The sequence below is a fragment of the Protomyces lactucae-debilis genome (assembly GCF_002105105.1).
Source record: "Protomyces lactucae-debilis strain 12-1054 chromosome Unknown BCR37scaffold_9, whole genome shotgun sequence".
NCBI classification, from domain to species: domain Eukaryota; kingdom Fungi; phylum Ascomycota; class Taphrinomycetes; order Taphrinales; family Protomycetaceae; genus Protomyces; species Protomyces lactucae-debilis.
In genome coordinates, this window is record NW_024468001.1 from 163,393 (window position 1) to 181,488 (window position 18,096).

At 52.7% G+C, this 18,096-nt stretch overlaps 9 protein-coding genes across 9 annotated transcripts; 6 read left to right on the forward strand and 3 right to left on the reverse strand.

The window, feature by feature from the left end:
- Positions 1 to 56: 56 nt before the first annotated feature.
- BCR37DRAFT_387203 (uncharacterized protein) lies at positions 57 to 1,679 on the forward strand (the record flags this gene model as incomplete). Its single annotated transcript, XM_040870516.1, has 1 exon — positions 57 to 1,679. One exon carries the CDS (start codon positions 57 to 59, stop codon positions 1,677 to 1,679), a length of 1,623 nt encoding a protein of 540 aa, XP_040725364.1.
- A 51-nt stretch (positions 1,680 to 1,730) lies between these two features.
- Positions 1,731 to 2,090, reverse strand: BCR37DRAFT_347129 (ERV/ALR sulfhydryl oxidase domain-containing protein; the record flags this gene model as incomplete). The annotated part of the gene is made up of 1 exon (XM_040867745.1): positions 1,731 to 2,090. One exon carries the CDS (start codon positions 2,088 to 2,090, stop codon positions 1,731 to 1,733), a length of 360 nt encoding a protein of 119 aa, XP_040725365.1.
- A 526-nt stretch (positions 2,091 to 2,616) lies between these two features.
- On the forward strand, positions 2,617 to 3,719 carry BCR37DRAFT_303391 (uncharacterized protein). The gene is made up of 2 exons (XM_040866931.1): positions 2,617 to 2,804; positions 2,853 to 3,719. The coding sequence occupies exons 1-2, from the start codon at positions 2,676 to 2,678 to the stop codon at positions 3,693 to 3,695; spliced, it is 972 nt and encodes a 323-aa protein (XP_040725366.1). The 5' UTR covers positions 2,617 to 2,675; the 3' UTR covers positions 3,696 to 3,719.
- On the reverse strand, positions 3,720 to 4,902 carry BCR37DRAFT_303991 (RTA1 like protein-domain-containing protein). Its single transcript, XM_040866933.1, has 2 exons — positions 4,808 to 4,902; positions 3,720 to 4,757 (listed from the first exon to the last, which is right to left on the reverse strand). Exon 2 carries the CDS (start codon positions 4,698 to 4,700, stop codon positions 3,744 to 3,746), a length of 957 nt encoding a protein of 318 aa, XP_040725367.1. The 5' UTR covers positions 4,701 to 4,757; positions 4,808 to 4,902; the 3' UTR covers positions 3,720 to 3,743.
- A 3,475-nt stretch (positions 4,903 to 8,377) lies between these two features.
- On the forward strand, positions 8,378 to 9,064 carry BCR37DRAFT_379494 (uncharacterized protein). The gene is made up of 3 exons (XM_040869269.1): positions 8,378 to 8,738; positions 8,784 to 8,811; positions 8,864 to 9,064. Exon 1 carries the CDS (start codon positions 8,401 to 8,403, stop codon positions 8,608 to 8,610), a length of 210 nt encoding a protein of 69 aa, XP_040725368.1. The 5' UTR covers positions 8,378 to 8,400; the 3' UTR covers positions 8,611 to 8,738; positions 8,784 to 8,811; positions 8,864 to 9,064.
- Positions 9,065 to 9,377: 313 nt separating this feature from the next.
- BCR37DRAFT_379496 (adenylate kinase-domain-containing protein) lies at positions 9,378 to 10,537 on the forward strand. The gene has a single exon (XM_040869270.1). The coding sequence runs from the start codon at positions 9,537 to 9,539 to the stop codon at positions 10,479 to 10,481; it is 945 nt and encodes a 314-aa protein (XP_040725369.1). The 5' UTR covers positions 9,378 to 9,536; the 3' UTR covers positions 10,482 to 10,537.
- Positions 10,538 to 10,568: 31 nt separating this feature from the next.
- Positions 10,569 to 11,888, reverse strand: BCR37DRAFT_398481 (uncharacterized protein; the record flags this gene model as incomplete). Its single annotated transcript, XM_040871754.1, has 2 exons — positions 10,569 to 11,638; positions 11,700 to 11,888. Coding segments are annotated over 2 exons (1,259 nt in total), but the record flags the coding sequence as incomplete, so codon positions are not given.
- An 86-nt stretch (positions 11,889 to 11,974) lies between these two features.
- Positions 11,975 to 15,842, forward strand: BCR37DRAFT_409964 (uncharacterized protein). The gene is made up of 2 exons (XM_040872166.1): positions 11,975 to 12,622; positions 12,671 to 15,842. Exons 1-2 carry the CDS (start codon positions 12,260 to 12,262, stop codon positions 15,773 to 15,775), a joined length of 3,468 nt encoding a protein of 1,155 aa, XP_040725371.1. The 5' UTR covers positions 11,975 to 12,259; the 3' UTR covers positions 15,776 to 15,842.
- Positions 15,843 to 15,880: 38 nt separating this feature from the next.
- Positions 15,881 to 17,620, forward strand: BCR37DRAFT_305293 (S-adenosyl-L-methionine-dependent methyltransferase). Its single transcript, XM_040866937.1, has one exon. It carries the CDS (start codon positions 15,991 to 15,993, stop codon positions 17,491 to 17,493), a length of 1,503 nt encoding a protein of 500 aa, XP_040725372.1. The 5' UTR covers positions 15,881 to 15,990; the 3' UTR covers positions 17,494 to 17,620.
- The last annotated feature ends 476 nt before the right edge of the window (positions 17,621 to 18,096 follow it).

Here is an 18,096-nt window from a genome sequence, read left to right on the forward strand (position 1 = left end):
AAAACGACACACAGTATATTGCAGGTTGCACACGAGTTAGTGTTGTATAGTAGAGCATGGTTCTCTTCAAGTCTCCCTATCCTTCCATCACCATCGAGGAAAAGACGGTCCCAGAATTCCTGTGGGACCGGCCATTGCCCGACAGACCCTACGTTACGGATGTGGCTACGGGTCGCGAGCACTCCTTCAAACAGGCACGATCGCTGAGCCAAAGGCTAGGTCAAGGTCTGGTTGAGAAGCTGGGTTGGAAGAAGGGCGAGGTCATGTGCATCTTCTCTGCGAACACAATCGACTTTCCCTGTGTCGTCTCTGGAGTGCTGATGGCCTCTGGTGTCGTCACACCTGCCAACCCTGCGTACCAGGTGCACGAGCTAGTGCATCAACTCAAAGACTCCGGGGCCAGGGCGCTCACTACGCATCCCGACAACTTGGCTATCGCTTTGCCGGCGGCTGATCAAGTGGGCATCCCTCGCAGCAGCGTCTTTGTGATTGAGCCAACGGCCAAGGATGGTATTCAGTCTTGGATGAGCCTGCTTGCATCGAAGGAGATTGGTTTCGAGCGTGTCCGCAAAGACACCAATGTTGAGACGGACCTCGCCTTCCTCGTTTATTCGTCCGGTACTACAGGCTTGGCCAAAGGCGTTATGCTTTCACACCGCAACATTGTATCGAATGTGCAAATGAATGCCGCCGTTGACGGCAAGTACTTCACAGCCGAGACCGTTGTTGGCGCTGTTCTTCCCTTCTATCATGTCTTTGGACTGACGTGCATCATGCAGCTCGGCTTGTACAAACAGGTCAGACTTGTTGTTTTCAAGCACTTTGAGCTCGAGGTCTTCCTGCAAGCTGTGCAAAAGTTTGGAATCAGCTTCATGCACATGGCACCTCCCATGGTGTTGCGTCTCGCGAAGGATGCCATCGTTGACAACTATGACTTGTCGTCCTTGAAAATGATCAACTCGGGAGCCGCTCCTTTGAGTGCGTCCTTGACTAAAGAGGCTTCTGCACGCATCAAGGTGCCTATCAAGCAAGGCTACGGCCTGACTGAGACATCACCTACGAGTAACGCACAGGACTGGGACCATTGGGAGAAGTTCATGGGCTCAGTCGGTCCCATGTGCCCCAATCTCGTCGGTAAGATTGTATCTGAAGATGGCAAGGAACTTGGTCGCAACGAAGATGGAGAGATCTGGTTCAAAGGCCCCAGTATCATGCGCGGCTACTTGAACAACCCCTCTGCGACAAAGAATGCCTTGACGGAAGACGGCTTTTTCAAGACTGGTGATATCGGCCGAATTGATGACCAGGACAATCTCTACATCACCGATCGCCTCAAGGAGCTCATCAAATTCAAAGGCTTTCAAGTGGCGCCGGCAGAGCTCGAGGGCTTGCTATTGACGTACCCAGACATTGCTGATGTCGGCGTCGTCGGCGTATTCGATGAGTCACAGGCGACGGAGCTGCCTCGAGCCTATGTTGTGCTCAAGCCTGGCGTGGAAAAGAGGGCAAGTCACGCCAAGGATATCATTGCTTTTGTTGCGAACAGGGTGGCGAAACACAAGCAGATTCGTGGAGGTTGTTTCATAATCGATCAGATCCCCAAGTCGCCGAGCGGCAAGATTTTGCGTCGCGTGCTCAGAGACAGGAACGATCCGCTCGAAGTAAAGGCTAGATTGTAGGTGGATAATCATTGTAGATGCAGTATAGATGAGAACGCTTGACATGACTCGTTACTTTGGTGCCGCCTTTGGCTTCTCGGGCTCGTCGCCGCAACCGCAATCATACTTTTCGAGGACATTGCCGCAGTCGTATTCGGGTTTGCCAAGCTTCTTGTTGACCTCGTTGTGAATGGAGCAGCCCCACAGAGCGGCTGCTTTCCGACTCGACGTCTGGACTGGCAGTTTTGTGAGCAGTTGTAGGAAATCTTCTGCACATTCGCCACACGGGTATAGCTCGCCAAAGAGTCCCACAAAGGACTTGAGCTTAGCCTTCTCCAGATCAGATGGGGCTTCCGGATAGCGTGCAAGAATGGTGTGCAGGAGGTGCCAGGCTGAACGTCCCAGTGCGGCTCTGGCAGTCTCGTTGGCCATCTTTCCCATGATGGGCGTGGCGGGGACGTGCTGTTTCACTGGCTCGGACGCATCTTCGCCTGCTGTGACACCTGGTGCCTTCATGGTCCCTGCGTTTTGGCCTCCATAGATGGCATCGTCGAGCTTTGCGAGGATGCGGCTGTATCCTACGTCGGGGATTTTGCCGTCTGGAGTCTCCCTGGGGAGCCAGAGGAAAGCAATTGTGAACGCTGCGAAGAAGATGAGGAGCACAAGCGAGATTGGCCGCGTATAGCTCTTCCTCATTCCCATAGCTGTATGAGCGATTGAAGTCGTGCCCTTTATGTTCACTTGAGCCCTCTGCTGATTGAGGTGCTCAGGAGGCGACTCTGCGCAGCAAAAGGGGGCACTTTGATGATTGAGGAGCTTGCAGTGAGAAAGTAGCCTCCAGAGCAATCGGTCTGACTAGAGTCACGGCAACACAAGCATCAGGCTACTTTGGCCCATCTCTGCAGCTCAAGTCAGCAGTGTGGTCGAGTGAAGTGGTCGTGGCCGCTGCTCTGAATTAGGAAACATCACGCACAGACAACGAGCTGCGACATCAGAGCTGACCCCCCAGTGCCGGCTATGGACTCAAAGATCTTCAGGCCGCGTATCCTCGCCATCCTGGAGACAGCCGACCTCGAGACTGTCAGTGCGAAAAAGATCAGGAAAACACTGCAGGAGCGCACCACACAAGATCTGTCAAGTATCAAGGTAAGTGCACGCGGCGACAGCCCAGAATGCTTGCTGATATGCTGCTAGGCCGAGTTGAATGAGCTCATCAAGGAGTGTTTCACATCTGTCACGCAGCCAAGTAGTGAAGACGAGCCTCTGTCTCAAGGCCCGAGACCGCCAAAGAAGCGCAAGGTCAAAGATGAGGATGGCAGCGTGCGCGTCAAGAAGCAAGAGGACGATGGACACTTAGCAGTCAAGCAAGAGGATATGGATCGTCAGCTAGCGGTCTCGCTTCAGTCAAGCTACGGAAACGAGCGACAGGCACGCAGTACAACGACCAAGAAGGGGGTTGCGAAACGAAAGACGCCCAAGAAGCCCAAGGCCAAGTCAAATACGACGGTGGACTCGGACGACGATGGTTCTACAACGAATAAACGGTCTGCCCGCGTCATCTCTGAAAAGCAGAAGTCTGCCATCAAGAGAAATCCCTTCAACAAACTCATGCGCATCTCTCCTGAGCTCCAACGAATTTGCGGTGAACCTTATGTGTCGCGACCGCAAGTCTCGAAACGTATCTGGGTCTACATCAAAGAGCGTAATCTCCAAGACCCAAGTGATAAGCGATACATCAACTGCGACGAGGTATTGCAAGACATACTCAAAAAACCTCGCATACATATGTTCACCATGACCAAAGCGCTGCAGCCTCACATGTGGGATGATGGCACCAATCCGCAGCCTCCCTCGTCAGATGATAACAAGCCGGACATCAAGCCAACCCCAAAACTTGAGTTCAAGACCGAGGGAAGTCACGAGAATGAGGCCCATCTCGAGCACTACCTTTTACAGGAACAGAATGATTATAATGATGGCGAGGAAGAAGACGACAGAGAACACGCTTGGCTATACGAATCAGACGCTGAGGACTGAACATGGCCTCGTAATTTTGGAATGCTTGATTTTTCAATAATTGTACCATCACGCTCGCTCTTTGTTCACAACGGCTTGTTCTGCACGAGCAATGTTTTCTTGTGTGTACTTACCAGGATGTCCCAGTGCAAGCAAGATGACTGCAATAATGACAGGGAAATAATCCAGCATGGCAAACAGGATCTCCGACGTTGCTGCCTTGGAATTGACTCCATCAGCTGATTCTGCCAGACGGAACACTGTTCGCAAAAAGATGAAGAAGGAAGCTGCTAGCAGTAGTAGAATGTGGGAGGGGATGTTCTCTCTACCAGCACGAAGCAGATGGTACTTGGCCCTCGTCGGATTTTGAACAATAACAGTGCCTGTTTCTTCTGACCGAGTGAGCACAGAAGCCATGCTGTTCCAATAAGGTGTAGTGAACGCAAACAGAGAAAGCAGGATGAAGAAGACCAAGAAGGCGGCTGTTTGCACTGCAAGACCTGCAATGACAGCTTTGTTTGCGTTGCTTGGATCCTTGCCGTTACTACTTGCAGCACCGATTCCAGCTGCTCCAGCAACCTGTGCAACAGTGCAGACTACATCGAAAGTAACAAAGACGATGAGAATCTGTTTCGCCTGTTTCGGTGTCCATTTCCCTGTAGACTTGACGAGAGATGACATACATGCGTAGATCGCGGCCGAGTACAGGACCGGAGCGACGACCAGAAAGAAGTAGGACACCACGAACCAGCGGTAGTCGTACACATTGCCAAGGTAAGAGACCATACGGAATGCATAGCCAACCATTTCAAAGATGCATCCTAGAATCACCATTGAAAAGTAGCGCGTACGATAGCGCGCCGTCAGGTACAGATGAACAATCGTCATGATACCAAAAGTCGCGAGCGCAACTGCAGCGAAGCTTAGTGAGGGCGTGTAGCCATAGATGATGATTCTCGCTGAGTACTCTCCGCCCGGATTCGGGCGAGAAGGGTCTCGGTAGCCTTCAGGAAAGTTTTCACTCATGGCAGAGATTCAAGCAGCAAGGATACGTCGTGTGTAGAGTGTAGAGCTATAGAAGTCGTACGCGAAATGGTTAGGCGCTGTGCTTGATATATGCAGAGAAAGCGTATCTGATGTCGTCATGTGCGGTCGCTTAGATTGTTTTGACATGAGGCTGTGGATTCAGTGTGGATGCGCAGTCTGGGCCGGCCCATTCAGGCAAACTAGTCCTTGCCGGTCTCGAAACGCTCATATCTCCGGACGCACGTCAACGATCTTTGAAGTTCGAATCCGACAACACGCATACAGTGACTCGGTGAGTCGGTAAAATGTTCGTTCGGGTGCCTCAGATTGCAACTTGCATAAAAGGCGATACACTCACGAGCTGAAGCAAACTCGCATGGAGGCGTTCAGCTTCTCGAGCAGCTCTGCGGCAGATGCATCGCTACTCTCGCGAAATGCATCCAGCACGCCATCACACTGAGTAGAAAATCCATCTGCAACACCAAGAACGCGTGCTTCGCTCTGTTGAAGACTCTGAATCATTTCGCGCGTTGCGTTCTCGAGGATCTCGTATGCTTCCCTATGTAGAGGCGCCAAAGATTGCTTGAATGATGGCTGTCGAGTCTTACCACGCTTCCTCTTCTGGGAGCCATGATGATCAGTCTCATCACTGCTCTCGCTGCTCTCAACAGTCAAGTCCAATCCTGGAGCATCAGCAGTAGTTGAGACGACTGGCTCAGGCAAAAGACCACGCTGCTGAAGAAGCATGTGTAACTTGTCGGCAGTCGCAGGTACATCTGTACGCGTCGTTGCCGTGGTAGGCAATTTTACTGCTCGGGAGGTGGCACTCGGTGTCGTCGCTTTTCCTGTGCGAAGCAGTCCACCCAAGCGGATAGGCGTACTCTCTGGCTGGTTGAGAGGCACAGTGCGCCTGATGGGAATACTTGTGGTGTTCAGCGCATGTTGAATCTGCCCGATTGTCGACGTAGCTGCTGCTCGGAGCGCACCAGCAGATTGATCGAGCGTCCGAGCTCTGTGGACAACGGTCAATGGAGTCACGTACTGCTGAGCTCGGCCAGGGATGGGCAAAGCCTTCGGCGTACTGGCAATTGTTTGCGCTACTGCCTGATGTCCAGCCACCAACTTTTGAGTGGATCCTTCAACTGCAGTACGTGGAGAAGAGGGTACTTGAGATCTTCGCGTTGAGCTTGGTCCGCCAGCCGCGGCCATGCGAGGTGCGTTTACCTTGGCTGCGAGGTCGGCCACGGCTTGGATAGGCTCTCGCTCGGGCTGAGTAAGTGTTTTATCTTTCAGTGGTCTCACCTCTGCAGATGGGAGCTCGTCTGCATCTTGTAGGGGATCCGAGGATATCATTCGCTGGATGCTCAAACGATCAGTCTGCTTGGTCGGCAGCGGTGACAAAATCTGTTGGGTGTCATCTGCCTTTGCAGAGGGAGACTTCTTCGATAGAGGCGCCTGTTGAGCCTGATCTTGAGCGTCGTCTTCTGGTGGTGCCATTGGAGACATGTCTTGGTCACTAACGTAGCCGACTTCCATTCCAGGAGCATAGGCGTGTTCGTCAACGGAAGCCTGCCTGGATGGATGCTGTTTGACCTGCTCTACAGGTACGACAGGATGCTCTGTCTGGCCTCTTTCAGGTCCTTGCTTTGTCCAGTGCACAATCTCAGGTCGTTTGACGGCATTGTCATTGACAAGATGCTCGATGCGTGGCATGCTCACGGGAGAGGCATGCTTCTTGGATGGTCGGACCAGTCCATCTTCAGAGACATCGTCGCGATTCTTTCGCTTCTTGGTGCTCGATGGGGCTGCTCTGGCTCGCTCACTGCTATCTTGGGCCGGTCGGCTTGACTTTTCACCCCCTGTCGCTTGCTTGGCCCTGGAAGTTTGAGCGCGAGTCTTTTTCAGGCCCGTGATTGGTGTCGCCGGTGCAGGCGCAGCTTGCTGTGGTACAGCATCCTCGTCGACATCAGAATCCTGCTTTTTGCTGGCAGTCTTTTTGGCCGGCGTCTTCTTCTTTGACGCGGCTTTCTTCGTGGCCGGTGCCTTCTTTTTGGCTGCAGCACCACGCTTTGTCTTTGGCTTTTGCATTGGACTTGTGGGCATGTCGTAGTCTGTCTCTGCATCGTCCTCTGCTTCTGGCACCTTGACTTTGAGGCTCTTCCCTGGCTTCTTGAGCTGAGCATTTACCTTCTTCGCTGCAGCCTTGGCAGACGATGGTTGTTTTGCCGGAGGAGGCGAGGGAGAGCTCAATTCACTCGCTTCTGGCTCATCTCGCTGTTTCTTGCCAGGAGTCTTGTATGTCTGTCGTCCTGCCTTACTCTGACTGGTAAGCATTGGCACTGGCTTCTTTGCAGGTTCAAGTTTGACTGGCTCGGGCTGTTTTTGCTGCGAATCGGGTGGCGCTTCAATCTCGCGAGACGGGCCATCATCATCCTCAAGATCATCCGTTGTGGAGCCAGATGCTGGTTTCGCTGGCTCTTGGCTGCTTTGTACTGGACGTCGCGTCAAGGATCGGGCATGCGAGTTGGCCATGGCATCAAACAAGCTATCGACTTCCTTGCTGTTGTGCGGAACAATTCGCGAAGCTGGCTGTTGTACAGGTTGAGCAGGCTGCGAGGCTCTAGTCATTGATGGAGACTTTCCAGCAGATGACCCACTCACAAAGATTGGTGGTGGTGATATGAGTGGGCTTGTCGGCGTTGCTCTGGAGGCTTCTGTTGCAGGTGGCCCCTGAGACTGAGGTTGCTTTTGCATCGACCTTGGCGGTGCAATCTGAAAAACGGGTGCGTCTGAGATGGTCTCATCAGGCGGCGGAGGAGGTGGAGCGGTGAGTACTGACTCGACAGTCTCCACAACGCGTGATTGGGTCACTTCGACTGTATCGACTGTCCCGGGTACTTCTTTGGCCAAAGGCGGGCTGATGACAGAGTTGCCAGGATCTGTTGAATCAGTGGCTTCAACGACTCGCGAGGCTTTGTGTGTCCTTTTTGACTGAACCCTTTGTGTCAGTGATGGCAGTCCGATGACTTCAGTCTCTTGTGTGTTGGCCATTGCAAGCTTTGTTGCCACGATACCCGGGTTTACTTTCGCTGCCGGCAAAGTCATGGGCGAAGGAGAACACTGGACCATCTCGGACAGCTTTTCGCCTCGCTCTTTGGCAGTGAGGGACTGTGCAGACTGTTGACCCACGGGTGGTACCGTAATACTTGCAATAGATGCACGCGCAATGGCTGGTGGCCGCGCTGTACCTGGCAGTTGACGGTCTGCTTCTTTGGCTTGATCGATGCTTGGGAAGCGCAGATGGATGGTCTGTGTGTCTGTACTGTCAAATGTGCTTTTGCTCTTGAGGACAAGCGTGGATCCGAGTAATGTCTTGTTTGCAATCTCCTTAAAGTCGATACAGCAGGTCGACCAACTCTCGTCCATTCTCAAAACAATAACCAAGCATGTTTCTGACATGACTGCTTGGCCTTCGCTGATTTCGCGCTTATCGTCATCATTGATGGACACGTCCTGCAGATCAAGCGTTGCAAGAGCCTTGTTGTGCTTTCGTCGCTCTTCATTCAAGGCCAAGGCCAAAGCGACTGAATCGCTGTGCAAGAACTCTGAGAATTGCTTGCACAGAGATCGACTGAAGAATGCATCACGAAAGAAGTACTTGAGACGCTCTTCCGACTTCTTCTTGGGGATCAGCAAGCGGATGAAGTTGGCAAGGGTTGTGATGTGCGCGAATTCGGGGACAGTCATGAGTGCATCACCCACGTTGAGCCTGCTCGTGTTAGTGGGTGCTCTAATCGATGAAGAGGTAACTTGCAGGCACTTTTGGCCAACGCCTGTTTGCATGACGATTTGCTTGATGTCGGCTTCATTCTCCTGCAGCTTGCTGAGCATGCTGATTGCCTGTCGTTAGGCTTGATTTTGGTCAGTGAGAGAGACTCACGTTAATACGCACATCCCAGGTGGAGTCTTCATCCACAAAGGTACGAAGGAGCAAGTGAACCCACTCGCCGGTCCAGTCAGAGTTCTTCGCCACCGTTGCTGGAGGTTAGCTTGCGACGCACTCATTGAGGGGAATCGACTGACGCTCTCGTGTGAGACACTCGATCCACGACTGCAGGCGCGTTAGTATACTTCGCTTCAGAGGGCGACGCAAGGCTTCGTACCTCGAGCTCGCCATGCAGCTCATTTTTGATCTTGGACTGCTTGAGTCTGCAGACTGTACATCCGAGTAAGGCAAGGATCTTTGGAGGCACGTAGAGACGGTGCTCGACTTGAGGCAACGCGGAGATCAAGGCTGACAGGACTGCATCACTGATGCGCTGCGTCTGTCCATCATGTCGCTTCAAGAATGCCTCGAAGGCCAGGACGACCTTTTGCTGGATCCTACACGCAGTGTTTGTCAGCTTCATGCGCTTATGCATCAGGATTCAGGAGATCGGAGTGCTGGCCAGACAAATAGACTTACTTTGGTTGCCCCTTTTTGGCGCGTGCCTTGTCGTTGAGCGAGGCCCAGGCTGTGAGCTGCTTGAGGTAGTCTGCGAGTCCTGCGATGGCCTGGTTGATGTCGTCTGCCATATCTGGGGCTTCTACGAGGCTATTAAACTGTAGAGGGCATTAGTAGACTAGTAGTATCTAGTATCTAGTATAGCAGAGTACCAGCAGAGTGTCTACTGCAGACCCCCTGAGTACAGCACAGTCACATTTCACCAGCATCAACCCATCAGCCAGACAGTGTACAGATCCATCAGGCCATCAGGTACCTGTGCAGCTGTCCTGCCCTCTTGACCTCTCTTCCCTACAAAGCTCTTGCAGCCATCGTTCCTTCCACGATCCAGCATGACCACACTCCTCAACAGATCACTCGCAGCATCAGCATCAGTCTCGTCCTGCATCAGAGGCAGCAGACATACCATCGGGCTCGCATTCAATAGACCCCTGACTACAAGCAGCAGCAACAGCGGCAGCAGCAGCAACAACAAACCCAAACCCCCAAACTTCCTCGCCTTCTTTGCCATCGGCGCAGCAGGCTTTGCTACCTTTGCCTACGTCTCCAAGCAGCTTGAGCAGCAGCAGCAACGCATAAAGGGCAATCAATTCTCAAAAGCAGGCGTGACACCTACACCCGAAGGACTCAAGGAACAAAAGCAGAGAATGGCACCAGCACTCGCGAAAGGTGGAAAGACGCCTACATTCAGTCAAGATGACACCGTGGTGGTCTTTGTATTGGGCGGGCCTGGCGTAGGGAAAGGCACGCAGTGTGGGTTACTCGTCAAGGAGCGTGGCTTTGTACACTTGTCTGCAGGTGACTTGCTGCGTGCTGAACAGAAGCGCGAAGGTTCAGAGTATGGCGCCATGATTAAGCAGTACATTACAGATGGCCAGATTGTACCGATGGAGGTGACAGTGGCACTCCTAGAAAATGCCATGCACGATGCTATTGCACAAGAAGGGAAGCGCAAGTTCCTCATTGATGGCTTCCCACGCAAGATGGACCAGGCCGTCAAGTTTGAGGAGACGGTGTGCCCTTCACGCTTCACCATCTTCTTTGACTGCTCAGAGGAGACCATGATGAAGCGGCTTCTCAAACGCGGCGAGACATCGGGTCGTGACGACGACAATATTGAAAGTATCCGCAAGCGATTCAGGACATTTGTTGAAACAAGCATGCCTGTTGTGGAGTACTTTGAGAAGCAAGGGAAGGTCTGTCGTATTCAGTGCGAAGACACCGTTGAACAAGTCAGCAAGCAGGTACAAGCGGCTGTTGACTCGCGAGCCAAGTAGACACAAGACCTATTAGACAGGTTGTAGGAAGCATCTTTTTAATCTATACACCACGGAGGACATCTCAGATTAGGCTGTGACGCGTGTTTAGTCTGCATTCTCATCCATTGATCCAACAGAAGCAACCTCGCTCCGTTCAGCTTCCTCTGTCGCATCCTCAGCAGCAACTTCCTCCTCCTCCGGCTCAAAGTTGTTTGCAACAGGCACTTGGGTTTCGCCATTCTCAGCCTGCACATTGTCGACAAGCTCCATGATGCCCTGAAGCGATTCCCGCCACGAGGCAAGTTTTGCACTCACCTCCTCCCACTGCTCATGCTCAAAGACACGCATCGTTGCGCGGTGCACCAGAAAGGTCTCCGAGGTCTGGCTCAGCTTACCTTCCACGACACCGGCTCGAATTGCATCAATCACCCATACTTCCACCTCAGACTCTGCAATATCTAGCGCAGAGGCAATATCTGCATACCGCAGCTTCCTGTTGTTTTGTGCAGCAGCCAGCGAGGCGAGTGTTAGTAGCTTGAATTTGCTTTCGAGCACCTCAGCGTTCAACTCATACTGAGACAACAGAGACTTGTTCTCTTGTAGGAATTGCTTGTACTCTGCACAATTGCCAGTTGTCAAAAGGCTCAGCAGTGCATAGAGTGGCTCGCCCTTCAGTTGCCGTACAGGCGGCAAGACAAGCACATCATTGAGCATCAGCCGGCTTGGCTCATTCAAACAAGCGACCACGGTCTCTGTGGCCAGGGCTTCATCTGCCTCTGCTTGCTGCTCACACGCCTTGACCAAAAAATCAGCCTTATTGGGTGTCGCTTCTGGCTGTTGCTTCGACGCAAGTGCACCGAGCAGCTGGTAAATCTCCTTTGCCTGTTGCGGTGAAGCAGACCACTCTGAGAGCCACCCACCCACTTGCTTCGCTACTTTCGGAAGGAGCGTGTCTTGCAGGCCTTGTGCTTGGCTGAATTGAAGCAGCGCTTTGAATGCATCGAGCTTTGCAGGTTGCGGAACCACATTGAAGACTGTCCACAGGATCTTGTAGACTTGAACAACGCTGTGTGAGCGTGCCTGTGTCAGTGATGAGAGGAGCGTCGGCAGAAGCGTCTGTGGCTCGTCCGCCTGGAGCAGGATATATAGCAACAAGTTGTATGATGGTTCGAAATCTGTAGAAGCATTAGCCGGCGTTCTACACAAGGCATACAGCCATTATTGATAGGGCCTTACCTTTCTCTGCAGCATTGTTTATCGCGCTGCCTGCGTCGACAGCGGCCTTGATGGCTGCCTCCTTGTCGTCTTTTTGCAGGCACGCTTCGATTTGTTCCTGCAACTTGGACTCGCCCTCTGCGATGGAGTCAATGTACTGTGCGAGCTCGTCTATCTGCTCCTCAAAGGAGCCGTCGACCACAAGCATGGCTGTGTCTCTCCCTTCTCTGCTGTTGCTCTTGCTGCGGTTGCTTCTGCTGCAAAATTCTCAGAGAGAGGAGCTCCCACGACACGACCTGCAAACAAGACACACCCAGGACTTGAGCTGGCAACGCGTCCTGGTAAGCGCAAGAGGTCGGCTTGTTGTGGGAGGCGCATAGACTGCGTATAGGGCATTTCTTCTTTTCCTCTATTCTCTTATTTCCCCCGATACAAGAGGGACACATTCAAGCACAAGCGCCGATAGCCGCACTTGAACTCTGTGTCGCCTGCAAAACGCGTCCCTGGCTAGCGCGTCTATGCAGTGAAGTCGAGGCGTCAGAGTAGTAACGAAGGGTGCTCTCTTCATACTTCTGTCTTCCATGGCACAAGAAGGCAGCGATGTCGCAAAGCCGAGACTCTCGTTTGCTAGCTTCTTTAGCGGTACACCCGCTACAGAGCTTGACTTGCCCGTCGCGAAGAGCGAGACAGTCTCGTCGCCTAAACGGGCCGTGTCGCCTTCCACTAACGGACATACTGCGAAGCAAACAACCGCCTCCGTCCGGCATATCGAGGGCGTGACCAAACAACAGCGCGCATCTCCCGCTGCTTCGTCTACACAACCGTCGCCCAGTGCCACACCCAAGGCGAGAATACGGAAAGGCAATTTCAAATGTCTTTATGACCCAGAGTTAGATAAGAAGGCCGCAAAAGGCACAAAAGCAAAACTACGCTACGATGGAGGTGTATGCCATCACTTCTTCGTTTCAAGCACATAGAGGCTAACACAATAGGATGAAGCGACGCCAACAGATCCACGGGCATCGCGCGAATACTGCTACAAAAAGACGCTCGGCAAGCGTAAACTGCGACATGAACTCGTCCGGCTACATTGGTCACACGACCCAGTCCACTCCATCGGACCCGTACCACCTACCGCTATTCTCATCTCTGGCTTATCTCTGCTCACCACCTCCAACGATATTTCTCAACAATTTCGTGGCTTTGGCGAGATTGGCGAGGTGCAGTTCCAAGTGGACCCATATACAGGCGCAGCGCTGGGTTTATGTCGGATATGTTATCGTAAACCAAGATCCAGTACAGGCACGGCACCTGAAGCGGCAGCGCAAAAGGCACTCGATACCATGCAACAAGTGAAAATGGGTGGACAACTCATTTCTGTTGCCTTTGATCAGGATGGATCGTTATGCGAGCGTGAAAAGGAAACCGCCCTCAAAGCTCGCGAAGCGGCCAAACTCGAAGCAGAGGCTGCAGCAGCGAAACGTGAACGTGCTGCGAAACAGGCAGAGCGCGATGTGACGGCTGCTGTACCGCGTGGGCCTAAAGCATTGGTGGTGGCAGAGCAAGAGGCACTTGCAAGAGAAAAGGTAATTGCGGATGCAGCGACTGCCGCGGCTTCAGCAGCGGCGGCAGCGGCCACGGCAGCAGAACTTGAACGAACAAAGCAGGAGGAACGTGAAAGGGAGCGCGAACACGAACGCGAGCGTGAACGAGATCGCGACAGACTTCGGGATAGAGAACGAGAGCGAGAGCGCGACAGGGATCGTGACAGAGACTATCGTTCTCGTCGGGACCGGTCGCGAGACTACGACAGTGGCAGACGAGACCGATCACGGACGAGATCGCGTGACAGACGAAGGGATCGGGACGACAGGTACAGTCGTGGGAGTCGGCGTCGCACACCGTCCAGAGAACGCTCGCGGGAACGTACACGTCGTCCATCGCCAGCACACTCCTCCAGTCGAGCATCCGATACAACACGCCGCATCGATGGCTTGGCATATCTCTACATCTCTGGCGCCGACATTCCGCTCCATCGCGTCTCACCCAAGGATCTCCAGATTCACTTTTCCGGTAGGAAGCACAAGGAAATCTTTTCAGATGCCCGTGGGTTTTACATTACCTTTCGAGATGAAGCGCATGCCGAATCTTGCTTGCGTGCCATGAATCGCTCTTCCTTTCTTGGCTACAGACTGCACATGGATCTACATCGTGCGCGACGAAGTGAGCGAATAAATGGAAACGTGGACAAGCCGTTGAAAATGGGTGGCTTTAAGCGGTCCTTTCAACCCGCTGATCCGGTGGCCATGATGACTGACAAGATCATCAAGGAGCTACAAGAAGTCTTTATGCGCGATTTGAAGAGTCGTATTGCTGGGCCGGCGTTGCTTGAATTTCTCAGTCCAGCACGTCTTGCAGCGCTCGTTGGCCGAAATCAACCACAGACAATCAAGGTTGACCCGACCAAACCACCCTGGCAGCAACAAGTGCCCTCCCCTGTCAAAGCTGAAGTGGTACCGTCGCTCGACTTGCCCGTTGCAAAAGAAGTCAAATCGCTGGCAGATGTCTTGTCTCATATTCCACGTTTCAAGAAGAAGGGTATCGTATCGCAGGCTAAGGATATTGGTCGAATGCGTTTGCCAGAGAAGAAACCAAGTCATCGACAAAGTCAAGGACATCGTCGTTTAGAGCATCGCCACACATTGAGCGACTCGGCTGCATCGAGCTCTGAAGGTGAGTCAGACGAGGATGACGATGAGGAGAAGAGCAACCGACCTTCCTCTGTTGCGCCGAGTTCTGCAGATGTCACTGATGGTGATCGTACGCCTTTGCGCACCATTGGCACGGTCAAGGGTAAAGCGACTCGTCGACCGGCACGGACGCTGCTTGCAGCTGATACAGACGAAGAAGAAATCAAGATTGAGGCACTGCCGACGTCTGATGTGGTGATGCAGGACCGCGCAATGGTTGATTTCACAAGCAGCGAGGAAGAAGAGGATGAGGTAGCCAAGACAACTACAAAGCTGCCTGATGCAACTAAAGACAAGGACGCGCTGGAAAGTGATGTCGAGCCACAGCAGACCATTGTCGCCGCCAAGAAGAAGTCGAAGAAGAAGAAGGTCCCTGATATTGTTCAAGAAGAGATTGTTGAAGAGGAGGAAGAGGCCTCGAGCGAGGACGAAGCACACACGGATCGCCATACTCTCGTTGGAGAGGAAGATGAGGTTGTTTTGGACATCGATGGGATTCAGTCGCTTGTTCAAGACGACGAAGACTTTGGCCTTCTTCGCCAGCTCTTGGAAGATGTCTTGCCGGCTCAAGAAATCATGGATGTTGGGTTGTGGGCCTGGCAACAAAAAGAATTGAAGGCTGCGCATGCAGATGGCGTCAAGGGCGTCACAAAGCAACCCAAGGATACGCCTGGCTACCACTACACGCATGCAACAGGCAGTGCACGGACGGAAGGCTACTACGCCATTCCTGATGTTGAAAAGTCCTTTTACTTGCCAAATCGCAACCGTGCGCTTGCAACAGAGCCCGGTATGGCTGCAGCATCAAGCAGTCGCATGAATCGTGCGAACAATAGGCGGCAGGCTGCTGGCATTGAATTGCAGCGGCAGACATTGGACACACAAACTGATTTGCTCCGCTTCAATGCACTCAAGTCGCGAAAGAAGCATCTCAAGTTCTCGCGTTCTGCGATTCACGACTGGGGCCTGTATGCGCTTGAGGCCATTGAGCGCGGAGACATGGTGATTGAGTATGTGGGCGAGATTATCCGACAGCAGATTGCCAACTTTCGCGAGAAGCGGTATGAGCGGCAAGGAATTGGTTCGTCTTACTTGTTCAGGATTGATGAGGATCTGGTGATTGATGCGACCAAGTGCGGCAACATTGCACGCTTCATCAACCATTCGTGCGATCCTTCGTGTACGGCCAAGATTATCTCTGTGTATGGGCAGAAGAAGATTGTCATCTATGCGCAACGCGACATTGGTGTGGGTGAGGAGATCACGTACGACTACAAGTTCCCGCTGGAGGATGTCAAGATTCCGTGTCTGTGTGGTGCTGCGACGTGCCGCAAGTTCCTGAACTAGGCTCTTGTGGTGTATGGCTTGTTCTTGGGTGTCTGTATTGTAGATAGCAAGGGGTCTCTCTACTGTCCACTGCTTCTTTCTATTTTCTGTATCTTTTCCCCTGACTGCTGCACGTGCTTGAGCTTATTTCGCGTCGAGGAAATAAAATTGGAATAAATATTCAGCAGGAAAGAGAGTTCAAGAGACAGTTGCACAGAAAAGACACCACGACCACCATGGAGCCAGGCTTCGTGTTTGCAGAGACGCCAGAGCAGGCCAAGCAGGGCCCCGTCGAGGAGTGTGGTGTGCGTACCACAAACTACCCGACCATCAAGAATGCCCCCCTGCCAGCGGATGCTTCAGGGTCACACACCTTCAACAACTACCTCATGTTTGCCATCCTCCTCGGTGTTCCGTACTACCTCAAGTACAAGCTCGGCGGTGGCAAGTACACCTGGCTCTTCTTCATTGTTCTCCTCTTTTTGCCCCTTCTGACGGGCTTCTGGTACCTCAACTCTGTTCTGGGTGGTCGGCTCAACTCGAAGGCCAAGTACCCCGGCAAGCCCATTGACACGTACATCAAGTTCAAGAACCCTGAGCTGGCACAGAAGTACGCTGGCTCCAAGATTCCACTTGAGACATTCCAAGAATTGTACATTGCAGGCGAGGTGGACTTCAAGGGCGACGCGCTCGATGTGATGGAATTTAGACACGATTGGTCGAGCTTCCACTTCACCCTCTCTCTCTTCCGCTTCTTCCTCTTTGGTATGATTCCCGAGTTGCTCTGGCACTCGCGCTCGCAGGATGAGGACCAAATCAGGGACAACTACGACCGGGGAGATGACTTTTACGGCTTCTTCCTCGGTCCTCGTATGGTCTACACATCTGGTCTCATTGGTGACATTGAGAAGGAGGAATCCCTCGAGGAGATGCAAGACAACAAGATGCGTGTCATTTGCGAAAAGATTGGCTTGAAGAAGGGTGACAACATGCTTGACATTGGATGTGGTTGGGGTACCTTGTCTGCTTTCGCTTCTCAAAACTATGGTGCAAAAGTGACAGGTGCTACACTGGCACGTACACAGACCAAATGGGGCAATGCAGCACTCAAGGAGCTCGGTTGTACAGACTCACGCATCTTGTGCATGGACTACCGTGATATCCCTAAACCCACGGGCGGTTATGACAAGATCACTTGCGTCGAGATGGCTGAACACGTCGGTATTCGTCGCTTCCCCTCTTTCCTCAACCAAATCAAGGACACGCTGCAGGACGATGGCATCTTTTACATGCAAGTCGCTGGTTTGCGAAAATGCTGGCAGTACGAGGATCTCATCTGGGGTTTGTTTATGAACAAGTACATTTTCCCGGGTGCAGATGCATCGACGCCTCTTGCTTGGTACATCTCGCAACTCGAGTCTGCTGGCTTTGAGGTGGAGTCCGTTGACAATGTGGGTGTTCACTACAGTGCTACCCTTTGGCGTTGGTACCGCAACTGGTTGGCCAACAAGGATAAAGTGCTTGCCAAGTACGGTGATCGCTGGTACCGTATGTGGGTGCTCTTCCTTGCTTGGTCCGTGATTGTCTCTCGGCAGGGTGGTGCGACGTGTTGGCAGATTGTGGCTCGCAAAAACATCAACAGCTTCCACCGCATTGAACGCCAGCCTGTGCAGTATGGATTGAAGATGAAGTCTTCTGTGGAGGAGAAGTGGAGTGGCTTCCCATACGCCAAGAAGTAGTCAACCTCGCGGGAAGAGAGTCAGATAGACAGAGAGTAGAGTTGAATACAAAGTGGCATCGATCCCTGGATGTCGTCCCATCTGAGTCTCCGTCACATGCAACAACACAACTTCCCGTCCAGCTGCCGCTCCCTCTCCGTCATCCGTGTGCAGGAGCTGTCTCGGGGACTATCGACGCTTGAGGACAGTTGGAGATGGATCGCATTCAGAGGCCTACACCGCTGAGGCCCAATGCAAACGCAACACGCACATTAAATGACCAAGAAACCGAATACGCCGGGTCCTCGTCTACCCGTCGCATGCGATCTTCACGCTCCATGGCTGATCTTGGCAGTTTGTCACGCAGCGCTTCTTTCTTGTCCTTCTCAGGGCTTGCAGAGACGTCGTCTGCCTTGTTTGGTATTTTTGAACGAGGCGGCTATGCCTCCCCTGACGATCCTGCTGCAGCTGCCACAGCACCCTCTACGCCAGATATCAGCCCACGCTTACCGGATGGGCGATTTGCCATGGCGAAAGAACAGCGGCCGCATCATACTAGAAAGAGTCCACGACAAAGACAGCAAGCGATCAAGTGTGCCTGCATTTTCGTCGCATCCTTTCTAT